A 20,040-nucleotide genomic window follows, 5' to 3' on the forward strand; every position below is an offset into this window, starting at 1 on the left:
GTTTTGTGTTGCTGTAACAATACCTGAGGCTAGTTAATTTATGAAGAAAAGAGATTTCTTTAGTTCACAGTTCTGCAGACTGGGAATTATGAGAAACATTGTGCTTCTGGTGAGGGCCTCTGGCTGCTTCCACCTATGGAGGAAAGCAGAAGGGGAGCTGGTATATGCGGAGAGCATATGGCAAGAGAGGAAGCAAAGGAGAGAAACTGAGGAAACCAGACTCTTTTTAACAACCCACCCTCCCTTGGGAACTAATCCATTCCTGGGAGAGCTAAAACTCATTCACACCCACCACTAACCTATTCATGAGGGATCCACCCCTGTGACCCAGGTGCCTCCCACTAGGCCCCACCTGTTAAAGGTTCCACCTCCTGACATCCTTACATTGACAATTAAATTTCACCATGAGTTTTTGCAGGGACAAACTGCATCCATACCATAGTTTGGCATATCCTAGCAAAGGTTTCCTTGACGGTCCATGGGTGTCCATGAGCAGAAGAGCTCATCGCATGCCTCCTTCCTCCTGCCTATCTGGGCTGCTCCCAAGTCTCTGTTTGACATACTGTGCATTAGACACCACTAATGTCTGGGTTCCTGAAGGCCCTTACGGCCAGTGCAAGTGCACTTGGAGTAGGAAACGAGTCAATGGATGCTTGCTGAGTAGCACTCATCATGCTGGTGTCTCCAGTTGACACATTTTTCCTAAGAGGCGCACCTCAATGGCCACAGTTTCCAGGTGAGCGCATCTGGTGTTCTGGGTTTCTTCTGATGCCCCCAAACTCACGTCTCCCTCTCACCCTCTTTCTGCCGTAGATCCTGGCGCCTCTGTGAAATTGCCTTGTCTGCCAGTGAAACTGTCGCCTCCGCTACCTCCAAAGAAAGTCATGATCTGTATGCCCGTGGGGGGGCCAGACCTCTCGCTGGTATCCTACACAGCCCAGAAGAGCGGCCAGCAGGGCGTGGCCCAGCATCACCACACTGTCCTGCCCTCCCAGATCCAGCACCAGCTGCAATATGGCAGCCATGGCCAGCATCTCCCCTCCACCACCGGCTCCCTCCCCATGCACCCCTCGGGCTGCAGGATGATAGACGAGCTCAACAAAACGCTGGCCATGACCATGCAGAGGCTGGAAAGGTAAAGGTGGGCACCAGGAGGGAAGACGGGAGGAGAGGGATTGGCTGGGGAGAGGGGTTTAGGGATTTGGAACATGACTTAGGAATGTGAACAAGGGGTCATCCCCACTGGGGGAAAATAGTTGAAAGTAAAATGAGAAAAAAAACTGAAGGTCAAAGCATGGAAGAAAAAAAATGTTGCCAATTGAAAAGCTCTAGAATAATCACATTTATCAGAAAGAAAAACTAACATTCATATATATGTATATGCTTATATATACACACAGTCCTCAGTGTCATCAGTAGGTTCATGAAAATTGCAACTTCAGTAAAATAAAATCTCCCCAAACCAATTTAACCATAGACTAATTGATACAAACAAGACTTAGGTTCCTACAGCAGATTTCTGGTCACAAAAATATCACCAAACTTATTAATAAAGACCAGAACACTTCTAATATTAAACATTGAAATGAAAGTGAGCTGTACATACGTTTAAGAAAGATTAATAAAAATAAGGAAGGTGATTACCCAATTATTCCTGTTCAGGGTGGTGGCTAGCCAGAGCGTGTCCCAGCAGCCCAGGGCACAAGGCGAGATCTGGCCCTGGTCGGACATCATCCCCTCGCAGGGCGCACTCACACCCACACCCACACTCACTCAGACCTAGGACAGTGTAGACACACCACTTCACCTGACATGTACATCTTAGGGATGTGAGAGGAAACCAGAGTACATGGAGAAAACCCATGCAGTCGTGGGGAGAACGTGCAAACTCCACACAGACGATGGCTCCAGCTGGGAATCAGTTTTTTTATTTTTTTCTCATCAATGTTATGGTAAAATTACATTGAATGAAATGACTTTATTCAAGGACCTGCTGTATATCCATCTTTGCATACGGGTGAGTGTATACACATACACACACGCATACACACACACATGCACGCACATATTACGTCTATAAGCATTAACATTTTGTGAAAAAATATATACATAGTCATTAATAGCGTTTATTCCTGCGGTGGAGAAATGGGGAGAAAATACTTTTATATTTCATATCTTTCTATACTACTTTTTAATTCTGTGAATATTACTTTTATGATACTCAAAAGAATTCAAATGTAAAATAAGAAAAGATGAGGGTTGGCAGGTGTTGGAGGGAAACAGGAGGGCTGGGGAAGGTGGGAAGATACACCCTGTTCTTGCTGATGGAGGAAGCAGAGTCCCAGGCTCTGATTATATGTGCATGTGCCACTAATATTTGGCCATTATCAAGGCAGCTCCCTCTTTCACCAGAATCTGCCTCCAATCGCTCTTCAGGGAGAGTTGCAAAGATGACCCCACAGGCAGGCCTGCAGCCACGACCCTAACTCACCACCACCTAGGGAGATCTTTCAAACTGGTTCTCAATTACTCTTGATCATGTGTGCATGCATGATCATGTGTGTGTATTCAAACACCGCCACCTACCTCTCATCCAAGAAGGGACTGGGATTTCCCACTGGGGGTCTGAGGCACAGTGCTTGACTGAGTGCCCTGGTGTGATAAGAAGAAAGTGTGTCTATGAGGTGCAAAGGATGTGTCTGACTGGGAGCTGAATGCTTGTCCTGTAGTAGTGGCTGCTGGCCACTGGGTCCTATGGATGGAAAATGGCAGTCTGGAGGTCCCAGCGAATCACCACAGAGCCAAAAGTGAGATGCACAGGCGGGAGCTTCAGGCTGTGTTTTCCTGACTCTGGGTGGCTTTCTCTACTCCTGCCTGTCAGCTAAGTGTTCTGCATTTGGGAAAGGAGCAATTCATCTGGAGGTTGCTGTGTCTAGGAATTCTGACTTGATTACTTGTTGTTAACACCTGCCCTTGCTGCAAAAGGAAAAACACAAAATTGTATTTGGCCCCTTGCTATCATTTGCAACTATTCGTTTTATTAATTAGAACAATAATAATTTAAAATGTGCGTGGCACCTTTTAGTCTATCACACGTACACATTATTGTCACTGTCATTGTCATCTTATTTAATCCTCACATCACCTACAGAAACTGAGTAGATGGAGAAACTAAGGGAGGTTCACTAAGTTCCCCAAAGCCACTTTCTCAAAGGGTGGCCCACAAATAGCTTATCTCATGTCTGCAACCATGTAAGTGCAGACATTGAGAACAAGCTTTTACATACTCTTATAGCAATATGACAGAATATTTTCATGTCTGTTGAATCTTGTCATTAAAAAGGGCTTCATTATTTTTATATTTGTGTTATATTTTACAAAAGCATCAGTTTGTGATGGATTGAAAATTGAAAGAACTAAACAGTAAGAACTGTTTCTTCCCTGTAGACATCTGGAAAACACTGCCCTACGTAGTAAGTTGAGAGGCCAAGCCTCCAGCCTGGGCCTCTCCAAGTCCAGAGCTCTTTGTACTAACACACAGCTGCTTCCTAAGGACAAGTAGCAGCCAACATCATTGCAGCCACCCCCAACCCCATGTCTACATGCACCCAGTAAGTTTTCATATCTCTCATGAGCTTCAATCATCAGAAAAGATACTTAGATAGTATATTAATAAGATATTGCTAAATATGCTTCCACTTAAAAAAAAAACACCCTATTAAAAGGTTCAGTTAAAGATGCTAACTGACAAGTTTTATAATATCTGTGGGTATTTGTGGGATATTTCAGTTTAATTTAGACCAATGGGTAGATCTAGTGGGATATGGGAATTTTGTAGGGGGCAGGGTATGCAGCATGATCTCAGCAGCAGAGCCAAGGCAGTCTCTCCGCTTTGTCCCAACCCAGATTCATTTCCTCCTTCCTTCTCCTTCACTTCCCACTCGAGGTCAAAGCATAGGGTTGTCCTAACAGATCAACCAGGATGCAGAGATTAATGCATGCATCAGTTTGACAAGATCGCCACCCCAGAGAAAGAGAGGCCCTCTTCCCAAACAAAGATTGGAGAGATTGTTCTGAGTGTCCCCAATCATCTCCAGGAAGAATCTGAGAGTAGGCCAAGGTCACAGGCCACACTTTTCAGTGCGGGGAGGGAATCACCAGCTGTCCTGGGTAATTTCCCCCTGATTTTTACTACCTAAAAATTCTCCCTGTTGCCTGTCAACATGATTTCATTCTTGTTCTAACCAAATTTTATACAGAAAGAAAGAATCATTTCTCTATCCTCCTGGCAATTTCCAGTGACCCCAAAAAAACTCTGCAAGAAGGGAGAGGCATTACCAAACACTCAGGCATCCTGCCTTCAGAGTTCCTTGGACCGACCCCCTGTTTGTGCCATTGCTGCCCCCTGAAATCTCAAAGAATGTCACTATAGGTCATTGGTCCAGACAGACAGTCCAATCCTGATGAGAAAGTTATAGGTAATGTAAAAAGTTGAATGGTGAATTAAACAGCATCAATGCCTGACACTGGACCGTACCTTTGCACAAGTCATCTTATCACTGAAAGGGGCCTTGAAGGCCATCCAGGCCACCAAGCCCCTGCCCACAGCAGTGTTCCTGACCATTTATCCCCGGTCTCTTCTCCAACAGGACCTTCCCCAGCTCCCAACATAGCCTGCACCATTGTCAAGAAGGTCTGACTATTACAAAGTCCCCTCTCTATTAAAAGTTTTACTCATTGAAATTTATATCTGCCCCTTCCTGATCTTACTTCTAATCTTCCTTTCCTGTAAAAGACTTTTAAATCTTTGAAGATAGCTACCATTCCCTTCATCTAAGGACTTCTCTAGATCTTATACCATCTTGTTTGTGTTCCCCTGAGATTATACCAAATCTGCTCTGATTTATATGGAGAAGATATTGTTTTATTTATATTTTTTATTTTTGAGACAGCATCTCACTCTGGCACCCAGGCTGTAGTGCAGTGGCATGATCATGGCTCTCTGCAGTCTCAACCTTCCAGGCTCAAGCAATTCTCCCACCTCAGCCTCCTGAGTAACTGGGACCACAGGCGCATGCCACCACGCCCAGTTAATTATCTTTTATTATATTTTTTGTAGAAATGGAGTTTTGTCATGTTGCCCAGGCTGGCATCAAACTCATGGTCTAAAGTGATCCTCCTGCTTCAGCCTCCCAAAGTTCTGGCATTACAGGTGTAAGCCATGGCACACACCTGCAGAGAAGTTCTTAGACATTACCCTGCCTAAGCCTGCTTGATGGCACTAAACAATGATGTGGTTATTTACAGCTTTGGCTCACAAGATTTGGGGGAAGGAGCTAGAGTTCACCTGAAGCAAATTTAAAGGGTCATATTTATTCAGAATCACGGGGCTGCCCTAGGCAGTGGAGGCCAAGCTGGTGACATTACCCACCCCTACTTCAGGACCAGGTATGTGGGTTCCAGAATTAACTGCCAGAGTTTGAATCTTAGACACACCACGTATTAGCTGTGTGACCCAAAGCGTGTGGCTCAACCTCTTTTTGATTTTCATGCCTTGTCTGTAAAATACAGATAATCATAATGCCAGCAGCCTCATTAGGATCATTTGTGAGGATCAGATGATTTAATGAATCCAATCAGTGAGGTTATTGCATGTCACACAGTAAGCAGCTAACAAATGGTGTTGAACATTAGCCAGCATGGAAAATTTGTCTTCAATGACGCTAGAATGGTTTTGATCCAACCTTGTTGGAGATTTTTGTTTGTTTGAGTAAGTTTCCTCAAATTAGATTATCTTCATTCCCCTCACACTTTTTGTGGTGAGCCACGTCTCTTTGAAGGTGATCTTTTATCATTTCAGTTTTTTTTTTTTTGCGTTTAGATTTCCCCTCAACTTTCCATTCTAATAAATAACACTGCATTTTTCCCCCACTTTTGTACTTAAATGTTTGCTAGCCTTTACTCTGGTTTTTAAGAAACAAGCTTTTCTTAAAGTCATTAAAGAGTTGAATTCATGGTTGTTTAGTGACCCTGTTGTGGAAAGACCTTTTATTTGTTTATTTTTATTTTTATTTCAATAGTTTTTGGGGAACAGGTGGTTTTTGGTTACATGGATAAGTTCTTTAATGGTGATTTCTGAGGTTTGGGTGCACCCATCATCTGAGAAGCGTACACTGTGCCCAATGTATGGTCTTTTATCCCTCACCTGCCTCCCACCCTTCCCCCTGAGTCCCCAACGTCCATTATATCATTTTTATGCCTTTGTTATCATTTCAAAGATGATGCAGTGTTTTTATTTTTAAATATCTGCAGTAAGCTCCATGATCTAGTTGGCATCGATCCTAGAAGTCAGTTGTAAAGTCCTAATCAGGACTCCTTTTCTTTCTGATCTTAATTCGGCTGATCTGTTTCTGTGTGTTCTAGTCTCCTATTAGTAAAATGAAGGTGGAATGTGGACCCATGTTGACCCTGAAAGAATTTTAGGAAGATTCTTAATGGACTGCACTTTAAAGAAGTCTTTCCCTTCTCAATTAGAGGCAACTTCATACTTTCAGTCACTCATGCCAAAAACCTGGAGTCACCCTTGACCCTTTCCTTTCTCTGGTCCCCCACATCTGACCGTCCGCAAATCCTATCTGGTCCACACTGTACACACACAGGGATAAGATCAACACTTCCACGTGCTCCTGCTTCCCCGGCCTGAACCTCAGTCGGCCTTGCCTGGCTTGCTGCAGTTTCCCCCACCTGTTCTTCTGCGTCCACATCTGCTCTGCAGCCCGTCCCCACCACAGCAGCCCAGGCAACAGGGTTTGAGAAAGTCAGATGGTGACTGTCTTCGTCTGCTAGGACTGTCATTACAAAAAAACCACACACGGCCGGGCATGGTGGCTCACACCTGTAATCCCAGCACTTTGGGAGGCCGAGGCAGGTGGATCACGATGTCAGGAGATCGAGACCATCCTGGCTAACACGGTGAAACCCCATCTCTACTAAAAATATGAAAAATGAGCCAGGCATAGTGGCAGGTACCTGTAGTCCCAGCTACTTGGGAGGCTGAGGCAGGAGAATGGCGTGAACCTGGGAGGCGGAGCTTGCAGTGAGCTGAGACCACGCCACTGCACTCCAGCCTGGGTGACAGAGCAAGACTCCATCTCAAAAAAAAAAAAAAAAAACACAGAATGGGTGACTTAGATGACAGAAATTTCTTGTCTTTCAGTTCTGGAGGCTCGAAGTCTGAGATCAAGGTGTCAGCAGGGTTTGTTTCTCCCAGGGCCTCTCTCCTTGGCTTGTATAGGTGGTGTCTTCTCTCTGTGTCCTCACGTGGTCTTCCCTCTGTGTGTGGCTCTTCCTCATCTCTGCTTATAAGGACTCCAGTGATGGTGGAATAGGGCCCACACCAGTGACGTCATTGTAACTCCCTCACCTCTTTAAAGACCCTACTTCCAAATACAGTCACATTCTGAGGCACTGGGACTTAGGACTTCAACGTATGAATTTATCTGGGGACACAGCTCAGCTCTTAACAATGGCTGTGCCCAAATGCTCCTGTTACCATCCAGCTCGCCAAGAGTAAAAAGCGAAATCCTCCCCATGGCCCAGAAGCCCACTCCCACTCCCAGTTCTTTTGCAAAGAAAAATCTACTGACTCTTCAAGACATTATTAACATACCAGGTCCTCTGTGACCCCTTCTCAGATTCTGGTACAGAGCTCTGCCCTCCTGCACACACTCCTGTTGCACACTTGCATTGGGTTATGTGTTTCTCTCTATATTCTCTGTTTAATGTGGACAGGAACCGTCCTTGTCTCCTCATCTGCTATGGTTTGAGCATCTCTCCTCCAAAATTCAGGGGTTGAAACCTGAGTATTAACGGACTGCCCCTGTGGTCTCCCTCGCTTCATCGGCTCCACTCTGTGTTGCTCCCTCCTCCCTCACACAGCAACCTTCCCGCCATTCTCGCACATTCTTAGACATGCCGGATGCCTCCTGATGGGGCCTTGGCACTGTCTGTTCCCCTGGATGGACTGCCCTTCCCTCAGATATCCTCAGGGCTTCTACACTCACCTGCCCCGGGTCTCTACTCAAATGTCACGTCCTCAACGAGGCCCTTCCTATTCAAAATGGCAACCCTCCTCGCAACCTGGCCTGTTCCCCAGCTCCTTTTATTCTTATCAAAGCATTTTTCACCGTCTAATATTTTGTGTCATTTGCCTTTCGTTCAGTTTGTTGCTTTTCTCACCTAATAGAACATACAGTCCACAAGGGCAGGAACTGTTTTGTTCATGGCCATATCCAGAGTGCCTACAACAGGGCCTGGCTAATAGGTTTGAGTGAGTGAGTGAGTGAGTGAGTGAGTGAGTGAGTGAGTGAAAAAATAACTGAATGAATGGAGAGCCTCTCGTAGCTGCAGTGATATTCTTTCGCTTATTAATCTGCTTCCTATCGATGGATTGAGTTCTCACAAGGCATATGTTGTATAAATATTAAGCAGTATTAGTGGTCTTTAACTTTTTATATTTTCTTTATTCTAACAATTTGAACTATTCCCTCTGTTTGGAATGCATTCTCTTCCATCCCGTCCTCTACTACCCACAGCAGCTTCTTTCGCAAAGAAAAATTCTTGTTCTTCAAGACATTATTAAAATACCAGGTCCTCTGTGATCCCTTCTCAGATTCCCATACAGAGCTCTGCCCTCCTGCACACACCCCTTTTGCATGCTTGCGTCAGATTATGTGTTTCTCTAGATATTCTCCCTTTAATGTGGACAAGAACCATCCTTGTCTCCCCGTGTAGTATGGTTTGAGTATCTCTCTTCCGAAATTCAGGAGTTGAAACTTAATGGCCAATGTGGTAGTATTAACAAGTGGGGCCTTTAAGAGATGATTAGGCCATGAGGGCTCCTCCCTCATGAATGACATTAAGACCCTGGCGAAAGGGACTTCACACAGCAACATAAAGCTCTCTTGGCCTTCCACCATGGGAGGATGCTGCATTTCTCCCAGCCGGAGGATGCAGCCCTCACCAGACAGCCAAACCTGCCAGCGCCTTGATCTTGGACTTTCCAGCCCTCAGAACTGTGAGGAAACACATTTCTGTTCTTTTTAAATTACCCAGTCTCGGGTATTTTATTATAGCAGCACAAATGGGCCACAATGGCTCTCGACCCTTAATCTGCCATAGTACCTCTCATGTAGGAAGTATTCTGAAACTATTTATGGAGTGGGTTTCATTAAAAGTTACTCTAATCTTTGAAATAGAAAAATATCTTACTATTACGATCAATGTTTTGTTATAAACTGTCTCAATTATAGAAACAGGCTTTTGCATACTTATCTGGCAGTGGAGATGCATGATCACAAAGGTCGTTTTCCCAGGCAAGCTTATTCATTGCACTCCGTATGTGCTGGCCCCTGTGATTTTCCCAAATGTGGGAAACTTGACTGCATAATTTGTGGCAGTGGGGGACTGTATTCGTGCTTTCCCCTGAAAAAAAAACAAAGGAAGAAAAGAAACAGGCTTTTGTGTGGATCCACTCCTGCTTCCCCAGTTGGGCCATTCCTGTTGTGTTGTGTTTGATGTTAGAAGCAACATACGAAGTTCCTCCCTTTAAGTTAAACCTAGGTCTTTGCTTGTCATGTCTGGTAATATCAAACTAGAGCTCCAGATACTATAATTTTGATTATGAACCTAAGCCATCATTGAAGTACATTTTCCCTTCTTATTAATTCTCTTGGAGCAAATCCTTAATGAATGATAAAATGGGAGAGAAGTTATCATCCTCAGCTAAGGTAGGGATGCTAAGATTGCTAAGGTGTAGGGAATCGTATTTGATAGTCCAGCTCTATCCAGTGTCCTCAAACTAAACCTGAAAGTTAACTTCCAGCATTTTATGCTGAGACCTCAAAAATAGGAGCAATCATGTAAGGAGGAGAAAGGCAATGCAGGTACATCCTAGACGAATTAGAGGGAGGAGTGTGTTGGTAGACCAGGTGAGTTCACATAGGAAGAATAATTGAAATCTCTTAGTTTGATCTAAAAAGGCAAAATATGAATGAGTTTTTGTTATTAGTATCATTCATGCATGCTATCAACTGATGCAAAATATCAGTAGATATTTTTAATGATGCCTTGTTTACATCCAGTGAATTTTAGTTTAGGAAAATTTTAAGTACCATACATTCAGTTCTGATGGAAATTGCCACCTATGGGCCTTATAAATGAAAAAGTAAATACGTTTCTAATAAATTTATTCTTTATCTACCTCTTCCTGTCCAAAGTCCCTGAGCAGCTAGATGGAGAAAGCTCTGATATTTGCCAGGAAAAAATTTCAGGCAATTACTGACTTGTAAATCTTGAATGAAAACGGGCCCTGCGAAAAGAAAGGATGGTACCTGTGTTTGCTTAGCAAACAGAATATCCACCAATTCTTTGCTCAGTGTATTTTCTAGACCAGGCTCTGTGCTTGGCACTGGGGATGTAACAGTGAACAAAATACAGAAGATACCCTCAGTGCAGCTTAGAACCTGCTGGGAGTATAGACTGGGCACATCAGTACCCATGAGAGTATAGGGAAGGAGAAGAATGGGCAACAGGAATGTCAACTGGTCTATGAAATTCGGAGTTGTCTTCTCTGAAGAACTGCATTTAAACTAAAAGCTAAAAGAAAGGAATAACCAGATGGAGAGGAGAAAGGGAATGAGAGAACATTTAGGCAGATTAGAGGAAGGGGTGATATACTATCTCCAGATAGTGAATGAGGTTTTTAATAAGAAAAGGAAGTTGGCATTTATTCTCCAGGTTTTCAGAAGACATGGCGTAGAGAATGAGATTGATGACATAACATTGTAATCAGATATAAGGAAGAACCAACAGAGAGGACACTGAAGATTTTTAAGAAAAATCAGGCCAACAGGAGTCCCAAATGGTTTACTCATGTATTTATGTAGAGAAAAAACATACAGGTGGGATCAGCTGCTAAGGACATATTCAACTCTGTAACTGCAGATTAGATATATTGAAGTAGGTTAACTCTCATGTGAAATTTTGGAGAAATAGAATGGCTTTACCTCTGCTGGCATATTCGATGTACATCTGTGTTAGCATAGATAAGCCAGTCCAATCTGGATGGTCAACTAGATGCAGGAAAGTTCCAGAATTGTCTTGAACTCTTAGCAACACCCATTGATCACTGCATGCCAAGCATTGTAATAGGCACAGAATGACAAAGCAATCTTTCCTTTAAAATAATGACATTGATAAGTTCATATAAATAGTTTATTATTTCTTATAATGTCCCCTTTTTGCATTTACATATTAGCTGGAGATTAATTTGTCAAGAATATTGAAAAAGGAATGGTTTTTACATTGGACAGAAGAAATTGAAATCAGTAGACCCCGAAATCCCTCCAAGCTCTAGAATTCTATTATCCCATGATTATTTTTAGGCCTTTCAAAGAGTGTAATACAATTTATAATCCTTGGATAAATACATTTCATGGTGACAATTACTTTTCTTCATGTTGCCTCAAAGGTCACAGGAAATTCTAAAGAATAATTCTGGCTGCTAAACTAGATGATCCCTAGGGTTTCTTTTAGCCTGAACAGTCTAACATAATTATTGTATTGGCTTGTGTCTGTAATGTTTCACCTGCTAATTAGGGTGTTCCCTGATAATACACAGATGTGAATCAGTGCCTCAGCAAGAATGAAACTCTGAATACCTAGGTGTTATTTGCTTGTGAAGTGGTGTTGCTGTGAAGTTCCATGTTTCTTCATGACATAACAAATGGCCTACATTGTTAAATGAAATGTTTCCAGGGAAAGATTCTCTTCTTATGGTGATGATCATCTCTTCCACATCTCACACAATTCCAGTTAGACATTTGTCCTTGCCCCTTGGAAGCCAGCACTGTCAATCTCTTACTTTAGGTCAGTTATTTGCTTTTAAAGCCTATATTTGTCATCTTTAATTGGCTACACGTACATGTTGTTTTTCAGATTTAACTGCTCTTCCAAGGTACAGGATGTGGTTTTAGTGCAAAGTAATGTCATTATGAGCAAGACCCGTCCTTCCCTATAAGGTTGGCAAGGAAATTGTCTAACCAATTTCCTAAGTTAATTGTTTAACTTTAAGAAAAATTAAAATGAGACTGTACAAACCATTAACACCTTTTTAAGGCTAAGAAGATGAAAAAAAAAGAAGTGTATTTTAAAAAGAAAGTGAATCTGCTTTTGATTTTTTGTTTGTTTGTTTGCTTCAATAGAAATCCTGCCCTTTTCCAGTGCACAAATATTGATTATTTGATCTTGGAAACCATTGTCCAGAAAGTTTTGTGAATCAAAACTATTAAAATACTAAAGGAAATATTTTAATAAATTAGTGGGTAATATCTATAATGACTAACTTATGATAAATTGTTGGTGTTGACATGCACTCCTAGTTAAAACAGCAGCTCTCAGCGTTGATGTCCAGGAAGCACAGTGCACCAGCATTACCTTCTAATTTCACAACTGCCTGTGAGGTGGGCACCTAGGTTTCTCCATTTAACTGAAGAGGAGCCAAAGACCAAGAGACTAGGTTAGGTTAGCGAATGGTCCAGCTGGGACTTGCACAGTCCTGCTGACTCTGTGTCCCGCCTTCTTAGTACCCATGCTCAACCAAGCATGCTAGAACACCCACCAGCGTCTAGGGACAAAGTCAAATAGAAAAGCCACCACTGGTTTCTCCATCAGAAATAGAGAGTGCTGGGAGGGATGGGCTGTTGGTCAAACTCTGTGTGTCTTATGGTTTTGTTCATCACACCCCAATCCCAGACAGTATTTCAGAAATGTGGGTCATTGGTCCCTGAAAGGACAGAGGCTGTGAACAAATTAATTTAAATCCATTACCACTGCTGAAAAAAAAAAAAACTCAAAATACGTTTTCTATTCAGGAAGGCTCAGTACCCTCGTCTATATATAGAACAGCATAGTTTCCTGCTGACTAAAGTTCCACAAAAAACAAAAGCTTTAATGTTACATGTCTTATCTTAGAAGGCCAATCCTAGGCCATGATAAACCACACAATGTATGCCTGCTTTCTTAAAAAGAAGCTGATTAACTATTTTCTTGGGCTACAGTGGTTATTTCTGCTATTTTTCAGCCTCAGGCACTGCAATTTGCAGCATAATTTCTCACACATTTTTGGTCTCCAGGAGGAAAGTGGCTGATTGTTCTCTCTCCCGTCTGAAAACTCTCTTCATAACTCGTGCAGACTAAATTGCAAAAGCTGTTCCTGTTGAAGTTTAATTTGGTTTTCAGTGTCATATTTGTAGATTATAAATTTTCTCTGTCCTTTGAGGAGATTAATGTCTTTTTTTTTAAACAATGGATGCATTTAAAATCAGATACCAGAAAGCAATATTCCCTTTATTACGTGTTTTTCTTTAGAAATGATAGTGAAATGGATCCCACCTATTTTAGAGAAAGATTAAGGATTTAAAAGAGACAGTGATTTTCAATTTTATGACCTGCACCTGATTCCCTACAAGAGTTTCAAAGGTGTTTGCCAGCCAGTAATTCCCCTCCCATGGATGGGTCACAGTGATTTCCTACTCATCAGCCTGTACCATGGAATGGAGATAAAGTGATTATTACAAAGCTCCCTGGAAAAGGGAGTGACTCTTATAATGACCTGGACTCACGGTAGATGTCTTGGCATTCATTCCTGTATGAATGACTGAAAGTAAGGTCTGGGCCTTACCCTTATCCAGTAATGAACATGAAAGGTAAGTCAGTCTCTTCATTTTTGAAGTCTAGAGATCCCTTAAAAACATTCAGCCATTGAAATGGTAGGAAAAGTCCAGGCACGGTGGCTCACTCCTGTAATCCTAACAACTTCGGGAGCCCAGGAGTTTGAGACCAGTCTGGGTAACATAGCGAGACCCCATCTCTACAAAAAAAATCAAAAAATTAGCCAGGTGCGGTGACATGCACCTGTTCGTCCCAGCTACTCAGGAGGCTGAGGCAGGAGGATTGCTTGAGCCCAAAGGCCCAAGGCTGCAATGAGCTATTAAAAAAGAAAAGAAAAGAAAAAAATGGTAGAAAAAGGGAAGGGAGACAGAAATGGTTATCTGCCCGGGCTCTCAACCTATGCATCTCCTACTTAGTTTAACAGAGTCAAAGAGAAAAGTTGAGTTTTCCAAGAAGAAGTCTTGGTAAAGGTCATTCTTGGTGTGAACAAGACCAAGGGAAGAGAGTACAGCTTTTCACCTCCCTAAGGCGTCCTGTAGATGTGATGAGAGGAAGGCAGTTTTAAATGTGTGCCTTTTATCGATTTGGGACTGCCCTTTTCCTCTCAAGCTTTCCAAATACATCTCTTTTCAGTGTTGTGTAAATAGCAAGCCTTCTGTTTTAGGGATACTTCTGTTCATTCTTTTCTGTTCATTTAAACTGTTCCATCCTCTAGGGGAAAATGAGGATGAAACAACGTCCTCATCCTTGTGAGCTTACTCATTAGTGGGAGCAACAGGTAATAAGCCTATGAATATGTAATATGATGTCAGGCGGGGACAGGGCACTGAAGAACCATCATGCAGGGTCATGGGAGGAGTGTGGTGGTGATGCCTCTCTGTCCTCCAGGAGATGTGTCATTAAAGTGGCCACAATAGACACGACACCCACCGCATGCCCCCTTTTTATCAGCAGCGCTCCATTGTGCAAGGCTGGATTATCCAGCCTGGTAATTATTCTGTCCTCCCTCTTGTCGCCTAGTCTTTCTGCACACCTACTCACCCCCAGCCATGTGCTACTCACACAAAACTTGTATCCCCAAGTCTAGAATTCAAACTCCCTCCCTATGTGTCCCACAATAGCCCTCATCATGGGACTCTTCACAGCAAAATTCATAGCAAGAGAGTAGCTGGATTGTGTGAACATCTGTTAGCCTTGCTTTTTGTTATAAAAATATTATATTCCGTGGTTTTTAAAATTTGCAGTATAAATTGCATTTCCTAGTCAGCATATACATCTATGGAAAAAATGATGGGCTTTGCTGATTCTCCAGGAGAAGGCAACATAGTTCATGGAAAGAACACAGGCCCTGGGTGGGAAGACCTGAGCTCACACCCTGCTGTGATCACTGCCGAGAGGTCACTTGTGTTCTCAGAGACTTCATGTGCCCATTCATGAAAATCAAGATAATAACAATACCCTTCTTAACTCGGCAAGTTTTTGTGGCGATTAAATGAGATGATGAACATTTACAACACACTTTCATGGGACACTAAAGGACCATCTGTGGTAGCCGTGTGGTTGTTCTGAAAGATGCTCCTGCTCCTTCATCCTGAGCTGTGGAACCCGCTGGTATCTTTAAGACATTGTGTGGGCCGGGCGCGGTGGCTCAAGCCTGTAATCCCAGCACTTTGGGAGGCCGAGACGGGCGGATCACGAGGTCAGGAGATCGAGACCATCCTGGCTAATATGGTGAAACCCCGTCTCTACTAAAAATACAAAAACTAGCCGGGCGAGGTGGCGGGCGCCTGTAGTCCCAGCTACTTGGGAGGCTGAGGCAGGAGAATGGCGGAAACCCAGGAGGCGGAGCTTGCAGTGAGCTGAGATCTGGCCACTGCACTCCAGTCCGGGCGACAGAGCGAGACTCCGCCTCAAAAAAAAAAAAAAAAAAAAAAAAAAAAAAGACATTGTGTGGAAATATTCTGAAATGGTGCATCTGTCCAACATCTTGTGAACATCATGGAATGCTCTTTAGTTTCTGCATGTTCATCCCTCTTACATTTGTCAAGAAAATGACATTACTGAGTGCTACCTAGATGATAGGGAGCAGAAATTCATCTGTTTTTCCCCTGGAAAATAATTTAAGGCCTTTGGTCTTTGTTTAAATTCATTATAGGATGTTAGTATGAGAGGAAACCGTATAGATCTCATCAAGCTCAATGACGTCACCTTACAAAGCAGCCTAACTTTGGACAGTCTGAATTGAAGTGGGCTGAGGGCCTGTGAGTATAGAATTGGAAACCGGAATACCATAAGCTCTCTCTGTTACCTTTCCTGTGCACACACAGTCCTGGAATGAAGGCCACACCATACCGACGTGCTCTTGCTTGCATAGATCTCTGTGCCTTCGCTCCTCGAGTTGTCTTCTTAGGAAGAAGAACTCTAGAACACTATTTCCAAAATCCTAATGCTCCTTTCACAAAGAGAATTTCGCTACAACAGCAAGACTCTATCTAAGGGTCAGGGATCCTAATTTTAGCAAATTGAGTAATTGGAAATGTAATGTGGTGTACTCTGATTGCGTGTGACTTCAATTCAAATATTTGATCAACTTATCCATCAGTTCCAAACACACATGCAATGATGAGGTTGAGGCAGGAAGATCATCAGCCTCTGTCTTGGAGAGACTCACAGTTAATGGGGGTGGTGGTAAATGCTTAGCCTGTAATTATAACCTAATGTGGCAGATGCTGTAACAAAGCTGGGAACAGAGGCTATGGATGTGCAGAGAAGGGACTGATTTCCATTGGAAAAATCAGAAAAGGATGCTCAATGAAATGAGATTTGAGCCATCCCTGAAGGATAGGCAGGATACTCTTTCTAGGCCAAAACCTGAAGGGTGAGTTCTGAGGCAGAGCAACTGCAGGAGTAGAGGGAAGAGGCAAGAAAGTCCACAGTGTACTTGGGCGGTGGCACGTGGTCTGATGTGGCTGGAACATTGGGGAGACAGTAAAGAATAATAACAAATGAGATTGAAAGGAGTTGGGGGGTCGGATCGTGAGGCACCTCTTAGTCCATGCTATAGAGGGTGGAGTTGATCCAGTTTACAGTGAGGCCTTTCCTGACTCTTTTGATTAGGAGAATTACATGATCAGACTGATTTGACACCAGAATAGAGGGTGGACTTGGTGGATGCGGAGGGGGAGGTTCTGGAAGAAGAGTAAGGTTTAGAGCCACTGGGGGACCACTGCCTCCACATAGGCAGTAGTATAGTGACAGCAGTAGATCAGGTCCTATAGTCTGACAGCCTGAATTCAATGTCTGCATCCCTCTGGTTGTGTGACCTTGGCCACGTGCCTTTGTGTTTTCCCGTCTAAAATGGGAAGATCACAATAGTACCTATCTTTTAGGATCCCTGTGAAGCTCAAGTGAATCAACACGTGGGACAGTGTGAGTATTTGGAAATGTTAACTTCTGTCATCATCTGCAATAATCCAGTTAGAATGAACAAAGGCGGCCGGGCACAGTGGCTCCTCCCTGTAATCCCAGCACTTTGGGAGGCCAAGGCAGGTGGATCACGAGGTCGGGAATTCAAGACCAGCCTGGCCAAGATGGTGAAACCCTGCCTCTGCTAAAAATACAATAATTAGCTGGGCTTGATGGCGGGCACCTGTAATCCCAGCTACTTGGGAGGCTGAGGCAGAGAATTGCTTGAACTCAGGAGGCAGAGGTTGCACTGAGCCGAGATCGCGCCACTGCACTCCAGCCTGGGTGACAGAGCGAGACTCTGTCTCAAAAAAAAAAAAAAAGAATGAACAAAGGCTCCATCTTGGAGGTTAGGATGAGATTCTTCACGTTTACCTGTGGTTTTAGAAGCTAGTTAGCCCTTAGGAAGAGGGAGGGTGAAAACAACCCGTGTGCAATGAAGTCCATTTGAACCTGAAGCCAACTAAATGCTTCATGCCAAAGAATTTTGATGTGAATGGTCTAGAATAGACTTTATTACACGAGTCAGCAATTCCTCAGGGAGGTTGACAGGTACTCTGGAAGATGTGACTCTCAGGCCACTGAGTGTCATTCAGTAAATCACTGATCTGGGCAACAGAATGAGAAAACCTGTTTCACTCAAGCATCAGCTTGGAGCTCTTGCATTCATGAGGTAACAGCTCAGGAACTGAAAGCAGGAGTGCAAGTAGCTGAGTGAGTAGAACCCCAAGAGCATCAGCGTCTTGGTACAGCCCCCAGAGTGCCAGCCTCAGACCTGACAAGTCAGGAACTCACGTGAGAAGATCTGGACAGTTCTTCATCATTCAGCGAATGCTGCAGATTCCTGATAATTAATACCTAAGTGGCTTTTGAGGAGACTCACATGGTATAGTGCTGAGAATGCAGCAAGCAGCAAAGCCACTGTGGATGCTGTAGGCCAGTGCCTCCTAATCTGAGATGATTTTCGTCCCTCAGAGGACATTTGGCAATGTCTGAAGATTGTTTTGGCTGTCACAGTTGGAGGACGTGCTGTTGGTATCTGGTGAGTGGAGGCCAGGGTACTGCTAAGTATACTACAATGCACAGGACAACTCTCAAAGCAATGAATTTTCTGGCCCAAAATGTCAGTCATGCCTGTGTTGAAACAACCTGGGCTAGACCAACATTTAACCAAAACGTGATATCTGCATCATTGGTGGTACAGAAAATGAGTTTAGGACAACCTTTGATTAGTTTTAATATTTTATTGAATATTGTATGCACTTATGCATATATCAATATTGAAAATATATGTATTACAAATATAAAAATATATCTTAACATGTTATAAACCTATATGGTTTACATATAAAACCTGTTATTACAAAGATATCATTTGCTTAGGATGAGGTTACAATAGTGTTTAAATTTTTTTTAAAGTACCACACTGACTTAAAAAATTACAAAGTAAATAATAGTATAAATGGACTTCAAAGATGCCATACACAAAAAATTAAGGAGGCAGGAGTATAATCAAGGTTTAGAAAACATTGGTTCAGATCAGGGCTCAGAAAACATTTTCTGTAAAGAACCAGATAGATAGTAAATATTTTCAGCTCTGTTGCAACTACTCCACTGTGCTATTTTGGTGCAAAAGCAGCCAAGGTGATCAGTGAATGGATGGGTCTCCTGAATGCCCTGAGTATTAAACTCAGTGCCCCAGAAGTGGCCTGGTCATGGCAGGGTAGAACACTAGTTAGTAGGACTTAAAATAGTTATAAAGTAATGATGCCCATTTTTCACACACGTTGACAAGGCATGATATTTCCTCCATCTTGCATGGGTACATTTAGTGGGGTTTGTGTTTTATCAAAAAACACATCTCCTAAGTATCACAGTTCAACTTTTGCATGCAGAATTTGTAATAGAGTGGGTTCAAATTTCAAGCCCTTCCTTTACCAGCTGTGTCCTTGTGGGCCTATTCAATTACCCTTTCAGAGCTTCAATTTCCTGCTTCGTAAAATGGGGAGAATTTACAGCACCTGTCCTGTACAGTTGTTGGAAAGGTGAAATGCAACACTGTGTGTGAAAATTACACATTTAGTAAATGTTCTCTCTATTCACTCTCCCTTCTTTCCTTCTCTCCTTCAATTCTTCCACTTATTCATTGAGGATGCCCTTTTTATCATTGCCATTGATAAAGATGCTAACCAAGTCTAGAGCACCACATCCCTGCAGCACACCACTAGATACCTCTCTGAAAATTAAAAAACAATCCCTTAGTTAATACCTTTTGAACATGTTTTGCCAAGTGCTTACAAATGTACCTAAACATCAGTCATTCCAGCCTGTATTTCTTCCCTTCGGCTAAAGCAATAGACAATTACTGAGCATCTATTTTGTGTCAGGCATGATACTAGGCACTAAGCATGGTAATAGGAACCAGACGTGGCTTCTGCCCCAGATACAAACAGAAGACATGGCTTCTGCCCCAAGGAGCCTACAGCCTTGGGTGGTGAAGAGAAGATAGTAAGCAAACAGATGATCATGATTTTCACACCTGAGGACTCTCCTGTAAACACAGGCAAGGCATTGACTGAGACAAGTATCAAGAAATAGGAATGAATGAGGTGAAGATGGTTTGCGAACACATTCCAGGGCAAGAGCATTGAATGCATAGTTGCAGGTGATCAAGGGGTCAGTTGCTTGGAGACAGAAGTAAAGAAGTAGGAATGAGTTTGTGTTAATAATTTGGGCCAAATTATGTAGGGTGTGGCAGGCACATGACACTATGTTTAAGCTACTGTTTGCAGGCTAATGGTTTTCACCTTCCTTTTGGAATTAGAGCCTGTATTTAGAGCAGAT

The 20,040-nt window shown here is 42.9% G+C and overlaps 1 protein-coding gene, 1 long non-coding RNA gene and 1 other non-coding gene across 17 annotated transcripts in view; 2 read left to right on the forward strand and 1 right to left on the reverse strand.

Moving 5' to 3' along the window:
• The window catches only part of PHACTR1 (phosphatase and actin regulator 1), a 596,190-nt gene that overhangs the window by 511,712 nt on the left and 64,438 nt on the right, over nt 1–20,040 (forward strand). For all 15 annotated transcript variants that reach the window (XM_033216236.1, XM_033216242.1, XM_033216240.1 and 12 more), the window contains one exon: nt 814–1,135. In XM_033216236.1, coding sequence (XP_033072127.1) covers nt 814–1,135 — 322 coding nt within the window. The remainder of the gene's footprint in view (nt 1–813; nt 1,136–20,040) is intronic.
• LOC117086738 lies at nt 1,722–11,227 on the reverse strand. Its single transcript, XR_004438555.1, has 4 exons — nt 11,067–11,227; nt 9,330–9,483; nt 4,339–4,460; nt 1,722–2,976 (listed from the first exon to the last, which is right to left on the reverse strand). It is a non-coding gene; the product is annotated as an uncharacterized LOC117086738 (long non-coding RNA).
• Nucleotides 9,326–9,486, forward strand: LOC117088940. The gene has a single exon (XR_004439442.1). It is a non-coding gene; the product is annotated as a U1 spliceosomal RNA (small nuclear RNA).

This window comes from Trachypithecus francoisi, unplaced genomic scaffold, assembly GCF_009764315.1.
Source record: "Trachypithecus francoisi isolate TF-2019V2 unplaced genomic scaffold, Tfra_2.0 Lachesis_group10, whole genome shotgun sequence".
Lineage (NCBI taxonomy): Eukaryota > Metazoa > Chordata > Mammalia > Primates > Cercopithecidae > Trachypithecus > Trachypithecus francoisi.